At 33.0% G+C, this 20,430-nt stretch overlaps 1 protein-coding gene across 4 annotated transcripts in view; it reads left to right on the top strand.

Moving 5' to 3' along the window:
- Positions 1–20,430, top strand: part of LOC125073712 (ankyrin-2-like) — a 69,563-nt gene that overhangs the window by 9,037 nt on the left and 40,096 nt on the right. For all 4 annotated transcript variants that reach the window (XM_047684692.1, XM_047684693.1, XM_047684696.1 and 1 more), the window contains exons 2-3: positions 14,531–14,632; positions 19,308–19,487. In XM_047684692.1, coding sequence (XP_047540648.1) covers positions 14,531–14,632; positions 19,308–19,487 — 282 coding nt within the window. The remainder of the gene's footprint in view (positions 1–14,530; positions 14,633–19,307; positions 19,488–20,430) is intronic.

Consider the following 20,430-nt stretch of genomic DNA (forward strand, 5'->3'; position numbering starts at 1 on the left):
TATTTTAGTATTTAGCTTAGAACACTGTAAATCCTGTGGTTCTCAAACATTTTTTTTTTGTAATTATATGTCGTGCTAGAAAAGTATTTCCGTACTTTGGATGTGCTATATATTTTTTTACACAAAAATATAATAGAAATTACATGTTGTTGCAAACGGTACTTTAGCGGTTATGACGTTCCGATCGACCCACTTTATCGAGGAAATAATAATGCCATATTCCTGACAGCTCCAGCTACTCATTGTTCCGTGTTATATCCTAAAGTCATACTGTTTCCTTTGTTATTTAAACTTTCAGTATTAGTTTGAATTGAATTTATTTATAGAAATTACCGTTATCATTGTAATATATGAGTTTGTACAAAAGAGTTTCGTGATCTACGCAATCAAACGCTTTAGATACATTACAGGATACGCCAATCACATTCTGTGATTTCTCCCATACGATATATATATGTTTAGAAGTGACATTCCAGTTTTAGAGCGAACCCTAGTAAAGAAAAATTGACATAAAATTAATCAAATTAGGTATTGTTAGAAGCGGCTTTATCTTCTGCTATGGCTCATCAGTCTGCATAAAATATTACGTACGCTTTATGATTACGTCCCGTCCCAATACATACGTATAAAAAAGAATATATTAAGATCAATTTCTTTCTATCCCACTCGCACACTATTCATGAATTTATATGAATTATTTTGTTATTGCCACCTGATGATATAACTGCTCACCACTGCCCATAGACAATGGCGCTGTAAGAAATATTAACCATTACACTACCTTGGGATCTAAGACGTTATTTCCTTTGCGCCTGTAGTAACACTGGCTCACTCACTCTTCAAACCGGAACGTTTAACGTTACTTGACGGTAGAATATATGATGAGTGGGTGGTACCTACCCAGACTTGCACAAAGATACCAAGGTGGTGGTACCAAGAAATGAATATACATAAAGCGCGTTTTAATTGGTACGCAATATATTATTGAACTCAACATCCAGAGGATAACGACATATAAACTGTACATATATTTGCGTAAAAGAATACAATCAAAAGTACACACGAGTATAATTACTTAACAAAATACAACAATACAGGCTTTCTGTACGAGGGTTAATTAAAGCGAAATTCCGAAAAATATTTCGTACTTCCAACTTCATGATTTGTTCGCCAATTACCTCGAAATCGCTTCTCATTTATGCCATATTCAACATTCAATTACTGTGAACGAAATATTTCGGTTGGAAATATTCGTGGAAATTTATATTTATTAAACCGATGATACTCGATCGTATAATTTTTAAATGTACTAACAATCCATAAAAGTGTTTGAATAACTATATTTGCGCCGAGATGGCTGAATAGTTAGAATACACGGATTTTATGATTTTACAAAAATCTCTATTCAACATAGAAGTTTTACGCTTTCTGATTGTTAAAGTTCTACCACCGGTTCGAAAAGAAACACCTCAACTGAGAGGATCCTGAAAGATCAGCGGATTTTTTTTAATTTGTAATTACAATGATAAATTATTTAAATGTACATGGTGGTAAGGTTTTGCTCAAGCTGGTCTGGGTGGGTACCACCCACTTATCATATACTCGTATTCTACCGCCAAGTAAAAATACTTAGTAAGGTTTGGAGGGTGATTGAGCTAGGTGACAGGTAACTACAGGCACAAAGAACATAACATCTTAGCTCCGAAGGTATAAGGAATGATTAAAATTGCTTTTAGCTCAAATTTCTATCAGCAGTGTTGACTTATGGCCGGCTTAAAAAAGTTTTAATTGAAATTTTTTTTTACTAAATAAAAATAACTTTTGTACAAATGATGACCGCGTGGAATAATAGGAACATGACCTTTAATAGTTTAGTTTAAATACTAACATTTGATAGACATAGAAATAAAATTATCAAACAAAACTATGTGTTTATTGTACATACTCGTACATATAACACTTAGAGCACCTCCCCTCAAACTGTAAACGCGTTCACAAGCAGGAAACTCTTAATACTGTGAAGGTTCTCAAACATTGAAGGGGTTTTTAAAAGCCTGTCTGATTTCACTTTCGTTTGCTTTACTTATATGACAGAATAAGTTGAAAGCATTTAGGTGTACTTCATATTAGGTTTCAGCCGCAAATTCTTTCATGTTATTTGTCCCTGTACATTTAACGTGTACATTCTATATCATTTATCAACATCTTTGTTGAACAGCCTAAAAACCCCAGGAATTTTAGGCTGTTCAACAAGTTCCTTGGTTCAAATTCTGGATCAAAATATTTAGTTCTAGAAGCTCGGATTTATAAGGCAGCTAGTGTTTTTTTTTTTCATCGATAAACACTCAAATCTCGCACCATTTGCGTCGATTTAACGTTCACCCAAAATATTGGGTTTTCCTGTCAAGACATCCTCCGAAAGCATTTTAAGCCCATTTGATTATAAGAGTGACAGATAAGGGGTAGACTTAAGATGGTACATTAGTATATATACTGCGCACTTAACTAGTCAATTAAAACTGGTCACCTTGCTTGAAATCGGTCAGGAAAACATCCTCATTACTCAATAGCAGTACCAACATTAGGCTTGCTTAATTTTGACTATCTTTATCACCGACAATAGTTTAAAAGCGATTTGAAAAACTAATATAATTTTTTGTTTCTTGTTGTTATTTCTACTCCTTATTCGAAGTTCCGCTCTTTTATTTTAATAAGAAGTCCTGCTCATATAAAATCTCTATATAAAATATTCTCAAATTCCGACAATTTTTTTTCTCTAAAACCATCATTGGTACTCTTTTTTTGATACTTAAATAGACAAGAAAATATAAATATAAATCTATTAGTAGTCGACAGCGGCTTTGCTCATGCTTTATGAATTGTTCGTCAGGTGTTTAAAAAGGTCATGCGGTTCCATGCGGATTCAATTTGCATCATGACAAATTTCCTCGAATTCGATTCAGTTTTTTGGCCATAAAAGCGTAAATGACAGACAGACAGAGTTACTTTCGCATTTATTAGTACAGATAATAAAATTGCCGCTTCAAATAATCTTTTTAAACGTATGCAACAAAATATATAACGTTTTAGTAAAATAACCTAATATGTTACCCCAACAACTGATGTAAACGCTTCCAACTATTCTAGGGTTTCGGTCAAAGGTTCCATACAAGAGATGAGTAAGAAGAGTACTTGAAACGAAATTTCTAATTATATATAATAGTAACTAATGACTTTTATGCTGAAATATATTATATGTTTATTAATACTTGTAGGTCTTTGTGCAAGCCCGCCTGGGTAGATACCAGCCACTCATCAGATATTCTAGCGCTAAATAGCAATACTTAGTATTTTTGGGTTCCGGCTTGGAGGGCGAATGAGCCAGTCTAATAGGTACAAGGGACATAACATCTTCGATCTTGAGGTTGGTAGCGCTTTGACGATCTCAGGAGTGTTTAAGTGAATATTTCTTATAGCGCCAATGCTTATGAGCCCCCCGCTCGTAAGCATAACCACTTATGCTCAAGTGGCCCATTTACCTGAAAAAATCGAAATAGGACATATAGATCTGCGATTTTCTATCTATTCACTAAATGCACTATTAGTACACACACCGACATGTGATTTCTATCTATCCATTAAATGCACTCCATTATACACATAGACAGGACAACGTCTACCGGATTTTGCTAGCTTATATTTCTCGCCGGTCAAAACCCCTATACCGCAGACTCTAAAATTCATTCATAGTACAAGAATCATTCCGTCTATACAAATGTGGCTGCAACAAAAGCTGTCTGGCTCGTAGACGCTCTCGTTTTGAGTATCTGTTGGGTAACAGCTATCTGCGAGCGGTTTCAAACTACTTCTCATTTCAGACGGATTTTAAATGTATGATAATAAAAACATGATTTGTAAATTAACTGACATTTGTTTGTTGAATTATACTTTATAATTTTAGTCAATCTATTTTTATAAACGTATTAAGTGACATGATATTTGTATTGGAAAAAACGATAATGATTATTATAATCTCAAATGTTTCGATTCATTAAAATAATGCAATCTAATAACATCAAACATCAACACCCCCCCCCCCCCCCCATCCACTCACGCACATTTATATTCATCAACACGTTACTCAAATACACAATACTACAAACTTTGTGGTACTTTAATTCACATTTATTTGTTGTTTACAGGAATCAACAATATATCTCTAAATTGTGTTTAAAATAATAAATTATTATTATATAAATCAGCAGTGCGATTCTTTACGCATTCATTTAGATTTCACTTATGAAATGTTGACAATCGACTTACGATGATATGCCATTTTTATACGTGTGTCGTATAATTTTATAATTATTGTGGTCAATGTAGCATATCACATTTCTGCGTACATGTCCTAGTTTCGAAATTCTTTTTTATTTGTGCGGAGAGGGCACAGACTATTTCGCCAATGTCACGTAATGATTCGATTTTTTTTTTACGGAATGAGCGGAAACGCTGTCAATTGTGGCAGTTGTCACTAGTACAGACGTCAACGTAAGCTCGCTTTTAATGTACTTTTAAGATATTAATTGTTATTGTTTCATATAGGGCTGACTGTTCAATCACCGAATAACTAACTAGTGAATTAATTTATCTGACGGTTAAAGGACAAAAAAAATTAACGCATTTTTCAATGTTTAGGAATTGACGTCTGTCAGGCCGTCAAAGAGGCAAATAGATTTAATCCTCAGTTAAGGGCGTTATGTCAATCTGACAATTGAAAATTTAATGTTTTGTTATCTGCCAAAGAATTACTATTTAAGGATTAAGAAATCGACCCGAGTTATAAGTAAATAAAAAGTAAAAATGAACATTAATATTTTTGAGTAAATATTATGAATTCATGGCAATCATCTAAATTTCAAAGTATTAATATGTATAAACATATGTATTTTTTCCTATACATATGTATGCATGGAGTATATAATTGTAATTAATAGTATGTTCGTACATAAATGTCACCTAAAGATACTTGGACAAATATAATCATTGCTTGTTTAATTATTAAAGATATATTATGTGATTAACAAAAATTGCAATTGAATTCGATAAATAAAACCTTATTGTGAAATAAAATAAAATTTATAAAAACTATTTAAAAAAAAATACAAAAAAAAAATTGTCCTTTTAAATATACATATATTCAAAAAATATAGAAAGTCATGATGATGGTCATTCAATACTTTTAGGGAACCCTAACTATAAAAGGCTAAAATATAGATGAAGTCACAGGGGCTGCCACCCCCGAAATCACCCCAATGTTTGTTATCGTCATTCGTCTATCTGTCATTGGGGGACAGAAAGCATGATTCGACTAATTTAGTCCACGTGACAATGAAATCAATAATAAAATATAATGTTATATAATTAACACTTTGATATTTAACCATATCATCAATAATATAGATGATAAAAAAGCGTGGAGTTAATGCTTGTTGACTTCCAAGCAGGAGACATAACATACATATGTAGTTGTATTTAACCAATATGACTGTATTATTAGACGTTTAAAAAGAGTAATTACTGAGTTTCTTGCCGGTTCTTCTCGGTAGAATCTACATTCTGAACCGGTGGTAGCTTTGCTAAAAATAGTTTGTAAAACCTACTTGAATAAAATATATTTTGATTTTGAATATACCTATACACAAAAAAATAACAAACATAAATAACAAATGTAAATAATAGAATTATTATAAGGAGTGTTCAAATCAGTTTTTCTACCGTCGAACAGCAGTACTCAGTATTGTTGTGTTCGGGTTTGAAGGGTGAGTGAGCCAGTGAGCCAACATCTTAGTTGTTCATAATGGCAAAGAAATGAAAGAAAGAAAAAGAAAATGTTACCATTTCGTTATTATCTCATCAAATCTGTTGAGTATCAAAAGTTATAAACGGCTTAAAATATACGTATTTATTTAACGTAGAACGTAAATTTAAAAGTAAAAAGTGTTTATATTTGTGTTGGGAATTAATAGACCGACCGTTTGGTCGACCACCATCTTTATCTATATAATGAGAAGACGTTTTTTTACTTATTGAAAAACTACTAAAACATTAGCCATCAATCTTCTATCAGACGATAGAGAGCGTGTAGGAGAACTTAGCTTATAATATATAAGTACAAAAATAACTGTGCAGTTTCGCTCGCTTCTAATTTTCGTTCAATCGATTATCATGACAACATGTTGTATAATTCGCTGTGTGAGCCCATATGTAGGTACGGGTGGTACCTCATCATATATTCTACCGCCAAACAGCAATACCTAGTAGATGTGTTCCAATTTTAAAGCTAAGCCAATGTTGGTAGAAAGGTAATCACATCTTAATACTCAAGGTGTCGCATTGGTGATATTAGGAATCATTACATAGTATAAAACGCTTACCAGTCACTATGTATGCTTAGATCTTTAAAATTACTCCACTGATTTTGATTCGTTTTTTTTAATAGATAGATTGATTCAAGGGGAAGGTTTATATGTATAATACATGCACAATATAGTAGAGAATAACTGATAATTTTAGAGGTTTCTGAAGTTATGTCGTAAATAAACACATTTTTGCGCTCATATTGCAAACTCTGGCTGAACCCTACGAGATAGATCAAAATCATGTACTACAGTATTGTACACCTTAAAAAGGTCTTCAAAGATAGTCTGCGATGGTATATGTCTATCTCTTAGGGATAGCCCATAACGACCATTTTTATGCTTTAATTTTGACCATTTTTATATTTTACTTTTAACAAATAATGGCTTATTTTCGAAGCGATTTTAAGGAATGCAGCATTAATCCTTTCCCCATTAAGTACCTTAAATACATTGTGCATTTAATGTAGATCAATATGGCTCTTAACAGCATGTAATTTAAGATATTATAGATTTAAAATGCAGAGACATAGCGGTTTGTATCGTCTACTGAATGAAAAACTGTGTACGAAGACATTCTGTAGTATATTTAGTATCAGCATTGCACTCGAAGCCTGGGCGGATCGCTGGTGTATAATATTTCTTAAAGTACCAGTGTCTGAGGGTAGTGGTGATCAATTACCCTCGGGTGTCCCAATTGCCAGTCCGCCTGCCTATGTGACATAAATGTCCAGTGAGTACAACGTCTAGTAGGTTTTACAAGTAGTAATGTAAACTTCATTTATGCTGTGTATGTGTTTTTATACAGATACAGCATAGTTTAACTTTAATAGTGTTGGTCAATTTAAACGATAAACATAAATAAACACATTAAATGTATATAAGGCACAATAATAAACAATATTGTAGGATTAACGTATTTATAAAACAAACAATTGTAATGCGCCTAAAATTCCACATACAGAAAATAAACTAAGTTTACACCAATTAAAACTACAATTCAAATTACAAATACAACTAAAGATGAGTTTACAGTTATAATCTAAGAATATTAAATAGCAACAAGCGAGAGCTTAAAACTAAGAGCTTTATTGGTATCTTTCTCTGCCCTCATTTGCCCTATGTTCGTAACGAGGTAAAATACGCTACACAAAATTTAATAAGAATATCGTTAATAGAACTATTTTTTAATTAATAAGAGCCTGAACGACTTTATCTATTTAGCTAACCCTGTTTGCCAAAGTTAAACTTCCATACAACAATTCCTACCCACTTTTGAATGCTTAGGGAATACTATACTAATTACTACTAATTTTAAATGCGAAAGTAACACTGTCTGTCTCGCTCTTGTACGGCCAATGCACTGAACCAAATTTGATAAAATTTCTTATGAAGCAAGGATGAACTTCAAGGAGGAACATGTGCTTCTTATTTGTACGAATACCTGACGACTAATTCCTCGAGCTCCTAAAACGCCAGCGAAACCGCAGGCTACAACCATTTACATTGATCCTTTTAAAGTGTTCATCAACCTATTCTATAAAAATTAAATTAACGTCTAACTAGAAATGATAGACTGATATTTTGCTGCGTAGTTAATTCATGTGCTATAATTTCAAGCTTGGACTCTGTTCTTCTAGAATAGCTCCACTGCTCAAAAGTAAACAGACTGTAAATACCCCACTGCTGGGCTAAGGCCTCTATTACCTTTTGAGGAGAATTTTTGGAGCCTATGCTACTTTGTTGGCAGGTTTTTATTGAAATTTCAAACATGCATGTTTCAAAATAACAATAAACTCCTATATAACATCCTAGCTTCACACCGGTAGACCTTTAGTCTACCGGTGTGAAGCTAGGATGGGCAGCTATTTAATAAAAAAGCGTAGAATTAGTATGAGAGCCGAAAGTGCCTGAAATAATATTATTTTATAATTGTATATACAATAAATATACAAAATAAGTCAGTATGACTCATGTCCTTCGAGGGAGACGGAGGGCTTCGAAACCAGCGAAGATCTGTTGTTGTTTAATCTTCATCATCATTGTAACATTCTAAATCTAAACAAGTTAGAAAAATAAAAACGCCAATAATTCATAAAAAATTAAATGTATAAAAAGGCACAGGCAACTGTGAGTCAGTGGCCATGTGTCTCTTAACCGTTGATTGCGGGTTCAAACTCACGCAAAGAATTTTCATGAGCTTAATTTCAGATTATAATTTATCTTTGTCTTTTACGGTGAAGGAAAACATCTTGAGGAAACCTGCTTGTGTCTAATTTAAATGAAAGTCCTGCAACATGTGTGTCCACCAATTCACATTGGAACAGCGTGGTGTAATAAGTTTCTCTATTTGTACAATATATACATTGAATTATATTGTAATAACATAACTATATTATTAAATCGGTAGAAACTATTGAGTTTTTGGTAAAACTTCGCGATAGTGTCTACAATTTTATATTCCAAATAAATGTTAACTATACCGTCAATATAATATTTATAAATTAAGATAATTTCAGTATATATTTATATCACATAAGTATTTTAAAGACTAATCGAATATATTGATAGTAATTCGTTTTACAAAACTATTTCAATACGAAACGGTAACGCTCTGTTTATCTTAACACAACTTGTGCATTGCAATCACTACCCTAACAGACAGACTTATATTTATGTATACGAGGGTGACTAACCCTGAGGAGGGGTTGAAATAATTGCTCGTGGTGTACCCTACGTCTTGCTTAGTGAACATGCATGAACATAAAACGTGGTATATGCCTAAATAAATTTTGTGTGTTCAGAATATTTATGACACGGGATTAAAATTTCGATGTTCCATAAAAATAAATAAGTCATCCGATAATCTTCGTATCCTCGTTTTACGTCATGTAAAGTTGGTATAACTAATTATCTTTTATGGCAAAGGACATACCAATTTAGTGGAATTATTGGTGGGACATTGGTCTTGTGTATAATTTGTATTAAAACAATAAAGAAGGTAAACAATAAAATATATAAATAATATCATCTATTCCATATCATTATCATTCATTTTTAGTAATTCATCTCGAGCTCGGTTATAGTGAAGGAAACTTGCACTGCGTGTGTTAGACGATCTGCCACGTCTGGATAAATCAATTCAAATGAAAATTATATTACTTATTTGAATTTACTTTTAAATTATTCAAATAAGTGTCTGCCTAAATAATATATTTAAAAAACTTAAAACAAAGTAACACGTAATAATAATATTATAAAGATATTGTTATTTTTTTATGAAATGTAGGCGAACGGCGAAATTCGCCACCAAATGTTAAGTGGTGATCACACGCCATGGACATTGGCGCCGTAAGAAACATGAATCATTTCTTTCATCTCCAATGTGTCACCAATCTTGGGAACTAAGTTATTATGTGGCTGTAGTTACACTGGTTCACTCACCTCTGAAACACAACAATACAAAGTATTGCCACTTGGCGGTAGAATATCTGATGAGTGCGTTTTACCTACGCAGACACCATCAAGTACAATTATATATTGATATCATATACATTTTATCATAAGAGTTTCCATTTCGAAACAATTAAACTTAAACAATATTTAAAACTCAATAATGAGGGCGCGCCCTTCCTCTTTAATTTTTTTTTATTAGTGCATTAAAATGAGTTAATGTCACTCTTATTTACAATATGTCTTAGTGTGCGTGAGAGTAAAGTCAATAAAAACAGAACCAAATAAATTATATATTTTAATTATATATCTTTTATTAAAATGCCGAGAAATAAACGTCGGAGGGCGCTCCTTCGTGAGCGAACAGATTAAATCTTATAAAGGTTTTTTTGTTAAGTTTTATCTCTGTACATTATTATTGATTTAACATTCGACAATAAATAACAATAGCATTATGTAAAAACAACTAAATACCCCGAATATTTTTTAGATAAATGTACTCGTAATTTTTTTTTATTGCGGCCATACTTTCAAATGTTTTTTTATTGTAATCAGTTAAAGAATGCTGTCTTCTTTTTTCTAATATCAAATTAATTTTGACAGAAAGAATTAAAGCAATACTTATAAGCAAGGCCTTTATTAACTTTATTTATCGTTTGCATATCTAATATTGTCACATACTCGCTTCTACAAATAGACAAATGAAAATCGATAAAGTTGCTTCAAAAAAAAAAAAACAACATTCACGGTCTATTTGTTACCCTAGCATTAAATTGATAATGTTATTTTAAATGTGGTGTGGAAAAATTATTTTATTGACTCTAACAGCCCTTTGAATGAGGGTTTTATAAAAGTTTCATCATGTTACCGTGAAAAAATCAATACATATTTATTATACAGGTTAATATTTACACTTGACTTCATTGCCTCGTTGGTCTAGTGGCGTTGTACGTCACAGATTCCGAATTCATGTTATTCCTCTAGGAATCAAATCAAATTCAAATAATTTATTCGAGTAGGCTTTTACAAGTACTTTTGAATCGTCATTTAACAAACTATATTAAGTGAAGCTACCACCAGTTCGAAATGTAGATTCTACCGAGTAGAACCGACTAAATAAATAAATATTGGACAACATCACATACATTACTCTGATCCCAATGTAAGTAGCTAAAGCACTTGTGTTATGGAAAATCAGAAGTAACGACGGTATCACATACACCCAGACCAAAATCAAGACAACATAGAAAACGAATAAACTTTTTTACAGCGACTCGGCCGGGAATCGAACCCGGGACCTCGGAGTGGCGTACCCATGAAAACTGGTGCACACACTACTCGACCAAGGAGGTCGTCACTAGAAACTCTTTTTCAATATTTCAAAATACACAGTCATGTCAGTTAAATACAATTACATATGTAATACATCCTGCCTGGAAGTCGACAAGTATTAGCTCCACGCTTTTTCATCATCTATATAAACTTGTATTTAATAATATGCCTTCTTTACCAATGTATTTTGTACAAATGATTTGAATTTATGAAACGGCAAAGTTAAAAATGTCTAATATGATTAACATGAAATTTCAAAATAATTGAAATTAGAAGTATTTAGTATTTAGATGTAACCCGAAGTTTTGGTATTGGCTATGTTTATACTCCCGAGCTTAAAATTTGCCTGGATATACCTATCCAGGCAATACAACACATATTCTACTGTCAAATATCAATAATTAGTATTATTGTGTTTCAGCTCGAACTGCAGGCACAAGGAACCTAACATCTTAGTTTTCAAGGTCGCTGATGGATTAAAAATTTAAGCGATATTATTTTTCATAGTGCCAATTTTAATTGGCGACGGTGACCTCTCAGCATCAGGATTCCAACAGAAAGTCTACCTACCCATTGTAAAATTAAAAGATGCGTTGGTCTTCACCTTGTAGTATTTCGGGTTCCGGATTATGAGAGTGAGGGAATAGAGAGATTTTACGCAAACCCTGATCATCATCATCATGAACAGCCTGTAAATTTCCCACTGCTGGTTATAGCCTCCACTTTTGAGGAGAAGTTTAGGAGCATATTCCACCACGCTGTTCCAATGAGGGTTGGTGGATTCACATTTGGTAGAATTTCGTTAAAATGCAGGTTTCCTCACAATGTTTTCCTTCACCGCCGAGCACGAGATGAATTATAAACACAAATTAAGCATATGAAACTTGGTGCTTGCCTGAGTTTGAACCTGCAATCATCGGTTAAGCTGTACATTTTGTAACCAATGGGCTATCTCGGCTCCAAGCCCTCATGCTCTGCGCAAATGGTTAATCTCCCATGAGAGGGGTCGCCGATGTCGAAATCGGTCAGGAGGACATCATCATCAATCTCTATACGAATATAGCGAGTCGTAGTAAAATACCTTTTTGCTCTCAATATCACGCGGACATAGGACACCGGTCATTAAAGTTACTTTGCGAGAAGAAACTCAAAATTCTATAATATCTGAATATCAGAAAGATATAAGCGACAAATACATACATATAATAAAATTGGAGTGCCTGTTTGTAATATTAAAATAACCGCTTTTTTACTAAATGCATATGTATGTATACACGGTACATATACCAAAATAACATTTTTTTCAATTCTTGTCTGTCTGTCTGTAAGTTTGTTCCGACTAATCTCTGGAATGGCTGGACCGATTTTGACGGGACTTTCACGGACCTGATGTAATAAGGAGTAACTTAGGCTACGACAATAACATTTTTGTTAAATTCAAACGCGCACGAAATCGCGGGCACAGCTAGTAATATATAAAGAACAAAAAGAAAGCGTAAGTCGTAAGTGAGTTCTTACTTAAAGTCTGTAATAAAAATTGTGGAAATGAGTACCAAGTTCTCTTGTCGGTTCTTCTCCGTAGAATCTACTTTCCTCGTCGTTACTAGAGTTACAATTAATTCAATACTATAACTTTAAAAAAGTGTTTTGTTTCTTGAATACTTAGAGAATATTTTGATTTTTCGTAAATTCATTGAATCAAGTAACGGTTTATTTTATCTCTACTACTGCTACTTAAAGAAAAGAATGATTATTTAATCAAAAGCTATTTATACCTGCCCATTCACGAGGGGCTAACAAGAGTTCTTTGTCAAAACCCTCTTTGATACCACTTTCAAAGAATTTTTAACTTGATATCACTTGAAGTGCGAGGGAGAACGAAGTACTCTTTAAGCCACACTTGCAAAGGGTTGCTCATGTACTTAAAATAAAGTATATTGAAATGATAAATAAAAATTTACATTATGTAAAAATATGATATTTTTAATTCTAAACCAAATATTCCGTAAATAATAGTAATCTCTATTGCTATTGTATAGGGTTTAAATTTGTTTGTCGTATTTAGTATTGTTTAAAAATTCTCTAACAATTCTGAAAATAACATTTTGTTGTTCAAGTAAATTTGACTTCTATTTCATACGAAATAAAGTTGAATATTCATTTAGATTTACCTGATGTTAAATTTTACGTACATTTTAGTATGAGATGTTTGTGTAATTAGCAATACACTGATGTTACTCATTGTTGATTTAAGTAGTTTCAACTCTGTTAAATATACTAAAACAGTATAAAAGCAGTTTAAACAATTTGTATCTTAAATTTAGTGCTTAAGAGCTTTATTATTTCATAAAAGCGTGTGTAATTATAGGCCATTATGGCGGTTAACGAAGAGAGAATATCGGACGCAAGACACAAAGTTTTACGTGATTTTCAAGACAAGGACATGTACGCCAAGAGTACCATCAACTTTTTTCACTAACTAAGAATTATAATGGTGCATTGTCAGGATTCATCCTCAGCAATTTCGATCACTACGAGACTTAACAAATAACTATTGCGGTGGGATGAAGATCCGGCACAACTGAAGTGGTTAGGCTCAGAACCAATGGCTTCACATCGTTTCCAAGGCACATAGTGTAACACTCCTAACTCGGAGATGCTACTAAGAATTTTGCAACCTAATGACTTTTATAGGTTTTGGGAATATACTGAGACAAACAAATCAGTGGGATTGTCTCGTAGGAAAGTTAAAATAATAAAATTATTTTACGTAAAATATGAAATCTAAAAAAAAAATATGACTCGAATTGATTTTCTTTGCTATAAGGTAATAAAATCAAGACACTTTTTGTACCACTAAAAAAATACGTAATTTTTAGTGAACGAATTAATTCGTATTTTTGGACAATTTACCAATTGTACGTACCATAAAAATAAACTAAAATTGTGAAGCTCCTCAAAACCTTCCCCCGTTGTTCTGTCGATACCGTGGTCTTAACACATCGTCCCCGCACACCGCACCCCGTGCTCATAAATATTACTCAGGGCCCAGCATACTTCACCAGATACAAATTTCAGACATAAATATAAATTATTTTTATTAGAAAAACAAAAAGATTGTAGTTAACTATTGCCTATTATTATTAATCAAAATGTTATATTATTCATATATGTATTTGTTAATTTATTTAATTTGGTTCTCTAACAATGAGTATGTGTAACAATAACGTATTTATTTGTATCTATATATGTATGTATGTATATATACATATATAATTAATAACCTAACGGGTTATCGCCATTTTTTTAAATGTGAATTTTCATTGCAGGCGGACGCCAGCACCGCTTTCCTGCGGGCAGCGCGTGCGGGTCAAATCGAGAAGATCATCAGCCTCTTAGAACAAGGGGTCGACATTAATGTTAGCAATGCTGTAAGTATGACTGAAATAAAAAAATAAGGCTCTTAAACTCAATACACGTGGTATTGAAATGGTTTTTGCGCCAGACACATTTTCCTCGGACGTCATATAGAAAAATATAGCAATAAAAATTAACATTCATCAGGCCCGAAATTTTGACTTTAAAATATAAATTTATTATTAATATTTAAATAGATAGAGCGCAGGTCGGTAAAGCTGTTCTGTAACAACAAATTCTAAATTTGTAATATTACAGAATAAGACAGATGAACTAACTAGTGACCTAAGGTGGGCAAAGGCTTCCTAATATCTTAAGTATTATAGTATTTAGCTTCAACCATTTCCAAAATACGTTGGTTTCCTTCACAGCCCTGGAAGAGATGAATTACTAACATAAATTTGGCACAGCAAAACTCATTGGTACATGTGGTGACATACGCGTGTTCCAACAACCACGCCTAATGCCACGAGTTAGAACTAAAAATTTTAATGTTACGCTAAATCGTAATGCACTGTGTTCGTAAATCTTCCTATACAAAATTTGCACTGTAAGAAATATAAACAATTTCTTACTTCGACAATGTGCCGCCAACTTTGAGAACTACGAGTAAGATGTTATGTCCATTGTTGCTTTATTAATATTGGCCCACTCACTCTCCAAACTGGAAAACAATAATACTAAAGGTGGATTTATATTTGTCTGATGTGTCGTGACGTTACGCGTTAGAACGGTATCGGTTTAATTTAGTATGGTAACGTTCATACTAGTAATACGTAATATGTTGGGATGAATTCTGCCGTGTCTCATCAGAAACGATTCCGGTTGAGTCAGAGCGGAGGGGTGGGGGTACGGGGCATCATGACACGTTTCTTTCTCTTGTTCCTATAGGTTTACGAAATCTTGTATGTATTTTCTTTATATCGTCTCAATTAAAGAATGTTCCTGTCACCTTTCCTAGAGCTACGTAGCTACGAGCTGTATTCGCTCAAAATATCTTCAGAAGGCGTCAGAACGTGACAACTAGTCATCACGTCACGATACGATACGTCACGACACATCAGACAAATATAAATCCTCCTTAAGTATTGCAGTTTGGCGGTACAGCCCTACTGCCAAGTAAAAATTGCGACAAATCGTACTATGCGTCCGGTAACTGCTCTAATATTAGATATGTAAACGCCTATCAAGCGTAATACGTACCTTTTTAAGGTTTAACCTTAACCCTACACCCTTTCTTGTCTAATGAAAATGTTATTAATATTAACTTTACTAAATATAACAAATCTTTTCATTTCATACCAAAAATAAATTAGTTTGACATGTCAATAATGACCAGCGTGAAAAAATATTGTAGCTTAATTTGCGAATATTTTCCAACTATACGAACCTCGAATGAAATGAGTTTTATGATTATAGTAATAAAGTGCTTTTTGGTGAAGCAAATCGTCACGGGCATGTTCGTTTGACACGCGATTAAGTCACGAATAGAGGTTTTCTATTGGTATTACGTAAATAATGCGGACCTAAATGCAGCATATGTTATATGTAAAGAAACGTCAATAATGTGTTATATTTTTAAACCAAAAGCAATAATTGCATTAATGTCAACCGGGAGATAGCTTTAAGATTAAATTACCATTAACGAGCGCTTTGTTTTTTTTTATGGCATTTTTTTGGCGGACGAGCATATGGGCCACCTGATGGTAAGTAGTCACCACTGCCCATAGACAAAGGCGCTGTAAGAAATATTTACCATTCCTGACATCACCTATGCGCCACCAACCTTGGGAACTAATATGTTATGTCCCTTGTGCCTCTGATTACACTGGCTCACTCACCATTTTAACCGGAACACAACAATACAGAGTACTGTTATTTGGCGGTAGAATATCTGATGAGTGGGTGGTACCTACCCAGACGGGCTTGCAAAAAGCCCTACCACCAAGATACACGTACTAGAATAAAATATATTTTGATGATTTATGATATTTATTCTTTTACAAAAACATCTGTTGAGTTAACTAAAATTATATAGACAATTTACTTCAAGGTTGAGATCCTTCTTAGCGATTTATTTTTCTTTGTTACTGTAGCAGTTTCATCTAGATGTGCAGAGTATATTATTATGATGATAGAATCATTCGAACCCTTCTCATTTTATCCTTATTTCCTTAATAATCGAACAATTTTTATAAGACAAAAAGGCTCACCAAAGCTAATAGTTCTATCAAAAGAATAGCGTGGCATTTTTTGGATAGGTCAGGACGAAAAGTATAGGAAGTATATAGACGTTGGCAATTTGTTGTGCTATACATCAGCCTAGAGAAAATAACAATGGCTTGAGTTTTTTTTTTATATTCTATGGTTGAAATGAGTTTTTTAACCAAAAAATTGCATACAAAAAGTTCAATTAGTATTTTTTTATATTTTACTAACATTTTTTTAAATAAATGACAATAAAGATATAGTAGAAATGAAAATTATAGTAACGTAACAATTAATTAACATAACTGATATATTATTAATAATATAACTATTACGTTAGTTTAAGGTAAAAGTCCATAATAATTGGGCAAAGGTTCTTGCAAAGAAAGCATAAAGCTTATTCCAACACACTGATCCAGTGTAAGTTGGTCGACTTAATCAATCGATTATCAACCGATTATCAGAAATGCTTATCGACCAATAGCTTGAGGTTATTTATAAATTCAAATTAAGAACGATCTCTCGAATATCAACAATCCACAATCTTCGTTACAAATCCAAAAAGTTCTATCGTAAATTAGAAATATCGAGCTATATAAACTTGTATTTAAGCACAAATACTTCGTAGTTGAAATGAAAGGTTTTATTTTAGGTAAACACGAATTTATCGAACTTGAAACACTTGGACGAGAGCCAAGTTAATGTTCGGTTGCAGATGACTTCTGCTGTTTTATTCTTGTCATAGTTTCCAATTTTGGCAACAGTTTTGTAGAGTGGAAACTGGATATTGTAGTAGAATATATAACAGCTTTGTGACCTTAATTGGTGCAAATTTTATTCAATCATTATAACTTTTTATCGTGTACTTTAGCCAACAGGTGATATAATATTACCATAGAATACTTCGTATTGTTGTTTGTTTCGAACTTCAGTGAACTTTGTAACTAGAAGCAGAAAAGGCGAAACTATATAATTATTAAAACCAATATATTATTTTAGTGTAGCCTTTATTTACATAAGAATTATTAACATTAATGCCACAATTAAATATAAATTATAATTAAAATTGCTATACCAATCTTGACCGTGTGGAATGGCAACAAGAATGCTAGGAAAAATTTATACATACCTATATATACCTGCTTCATTGAATTATCTTAAAAGCAACTACATAATGTAATTTTACAAAGTCTAATATAAAGCTACCAACGGTTTGGAATGTAGATTGCTAAATTAAATTCATAAAATGTAACAAGGTTCATTTAAATTTAAAGTTTCGTAATGTATTTTCTGTCGTGAGAAAGTGGTACGAAACTTAATAAGTTAGTAGTTCAGAATCAAATAAAGAGATGTACAGATTCGCTAAACAAAGTAAAGTACCGTCGAATTAGTTATCTTATCTTGTTATCTTGCAAAAAAATAACTGTCATTAACTTGTAAACGTCTTTATATGTATCTCTTAGGAATTATTCCACCATTCTGCTTCAATGTAGCTTGGTGAATACAAATCACGGTGTTTTCCTTCATCACGGAACACCCGATGAATACAATTAAAGATATAAATTAAACACAAAGTGGTGTTACCCGGATATCAATCTTTATATAAAACCCACGTGTACAAACCATTTGGCGATCTCGGCTCCAGTTGGTTGGTTAAACAGCAGTACTCGATATTGATGTGTTCCGGTTTGGTGGATGAGACAGTGTTACTACATGCACAAGGGACATAATATCTTAGTTCCAAAGGTTGGTTGCGCATTGGCGATGTTAATATTCCTCATAGCATTGTCTATAGGCGGTGTTGAACACTTAAATTATAATAATAAAAAAAAGAATGTAAATAAGAAAAAAAAAAAAGAAACAAAAAATAAGAACTAAATGTTCCATAAATGTTAAAAGGAAAAAGTAATACAAATTCACAAAAGAGTAAGCCGTTAACATTAAAACGGCAACACAATTGTAATTATTTATTATTCTTGGTGCTGACCTCAAAACATTTCAGTGGTGATAAAACACACTGGACTTAAACACAAAGCGGTTTAATTCTGTATCTCAATCTTGTACGAGACATGAAAAGAACATTTTGATAAAAAATTTTAGCCCATTTGAGTTTATCACTGGATAATCAAAGATCACTTGTTCAAATTCGATATGTCTAATTTGCGTCTCGTGAAGGCAAACATTGAGGAAACCTGCATGTGTTGAATGAAAGTATCGCTTTGGAATAATTCAACTTCTCCTCAAAAGGAGAGTAGGCTCTGGTCCTAAGAAACATTTACAGGCTGTTCCTTACTGTATTTTAATCAGTTACTGTAAAATCAACAATTCGAGTGTTAGAACACTGGATGAGAATTAATTTTAAGTCAAAAAAGTATCAAAATTCTAAATCAAATTATACATAATTTACATACTTAATTCCACGACGCACAGATAATTTTGTATCCTCTATTAAAAATATTAAATTAATTTCCTTTTTTACAGAATGGTTTGAATGCTATCCATCTTGCATCAAAAGATGGTCACGTAGAAGTTGTTCGAGAACTTCTGGAACGTGGAGCAGCAATCGATGCTGCTACTAAGAAGGGCAATACTGCTCTGCATATCGCGTCACTTGCTGGTCAGGAGGCAGTCGTTAAACTGCTGGTACAGAATGGAGCTCAAGTATGTAATCAGTTAAATATTTAGAACATTAATTCTTAAGAGTATAAGTGCCTTGTTATTCTAGCTGGTTATAAAGTCTCGAAGTTCAAGATTGGATCCAGCTAATAAAAAGCAATTGAGTTCTATTAAAAAAAAATCGGCGGCTGGAAGTTGGCAATTTCCACTCACTTACCTTGGAAAGCACGTAGAACAGTTGAAACTCCTTCATCTCGTTTTGGGTTTGCCGATTATGAGGCAAAGAGAGTACTCATGCTTGTGCATAAATGTGCATTATAGTATATCCGGTTGGCTAGTATCTCTAGTGTAGTCTAAAAGAATGAATTTTAGGTATTTTTTCAGGTGCAATAAAAAGAACCAAACAACTTTTTTAGAACCCCTTATTCTACCAGATATTTAATTTCAAATAAAAAGATATTGTATACCAGACTTTTTGAACTATCCGATATCGCAATCGATCAGCTAGCGCAAAAGAAAAATGTGTAAAGGAGGTTTAGTCGAACTTAAGATATTAGGACATTAGTCTCGAAAACAGAAGTTTTGAGTAAAGCTGTGCGCTGTCTAAGGCAATACTACTTTATACTTCTGAGGTCCCTACTATAGGCCCATACTTCCTGCCTGTCTCTTCTTCAAAAAACGCGTTATCCGAATTTCTTTCTTCCAAACGAGCGGCTTTAGCCTCCTTTGAAATACCAGAGCTCATAAATCTGAGCTCTCAATCCGAGTACTGTCATGTTTAATCATGAACGCATAATTTTCTCTAAAGTAACAGAGTTTCGAAAAATAATTTGAAATTTGCAAAATTCTCTGATGTATGAAAATAAAGAGCAATTTTTTCGAATCTAGGCTAGAATACCCCCTTAAGAATGGCTTTTGTGCCCGAAATCGGTCAGGAGGACATCATTATACAGAAACATTTTCTCATTTTTGTTAGCTTAGCTAATAT

This window comes from Vanessa atalanta, chromosome 25 (genome assembly GCF_905147765.1).
Source record: "Vanessa atalanta chromosome 25, ilVanAtal1.2, whole genome shotgun sequence".
Classification (NCBI taxonomy): Eukaryota; Metazoa; Arthropoda; class Insecta; order Lepidoptera; family Nymphalidae; genus Vanessa; species Vanessa atalanta.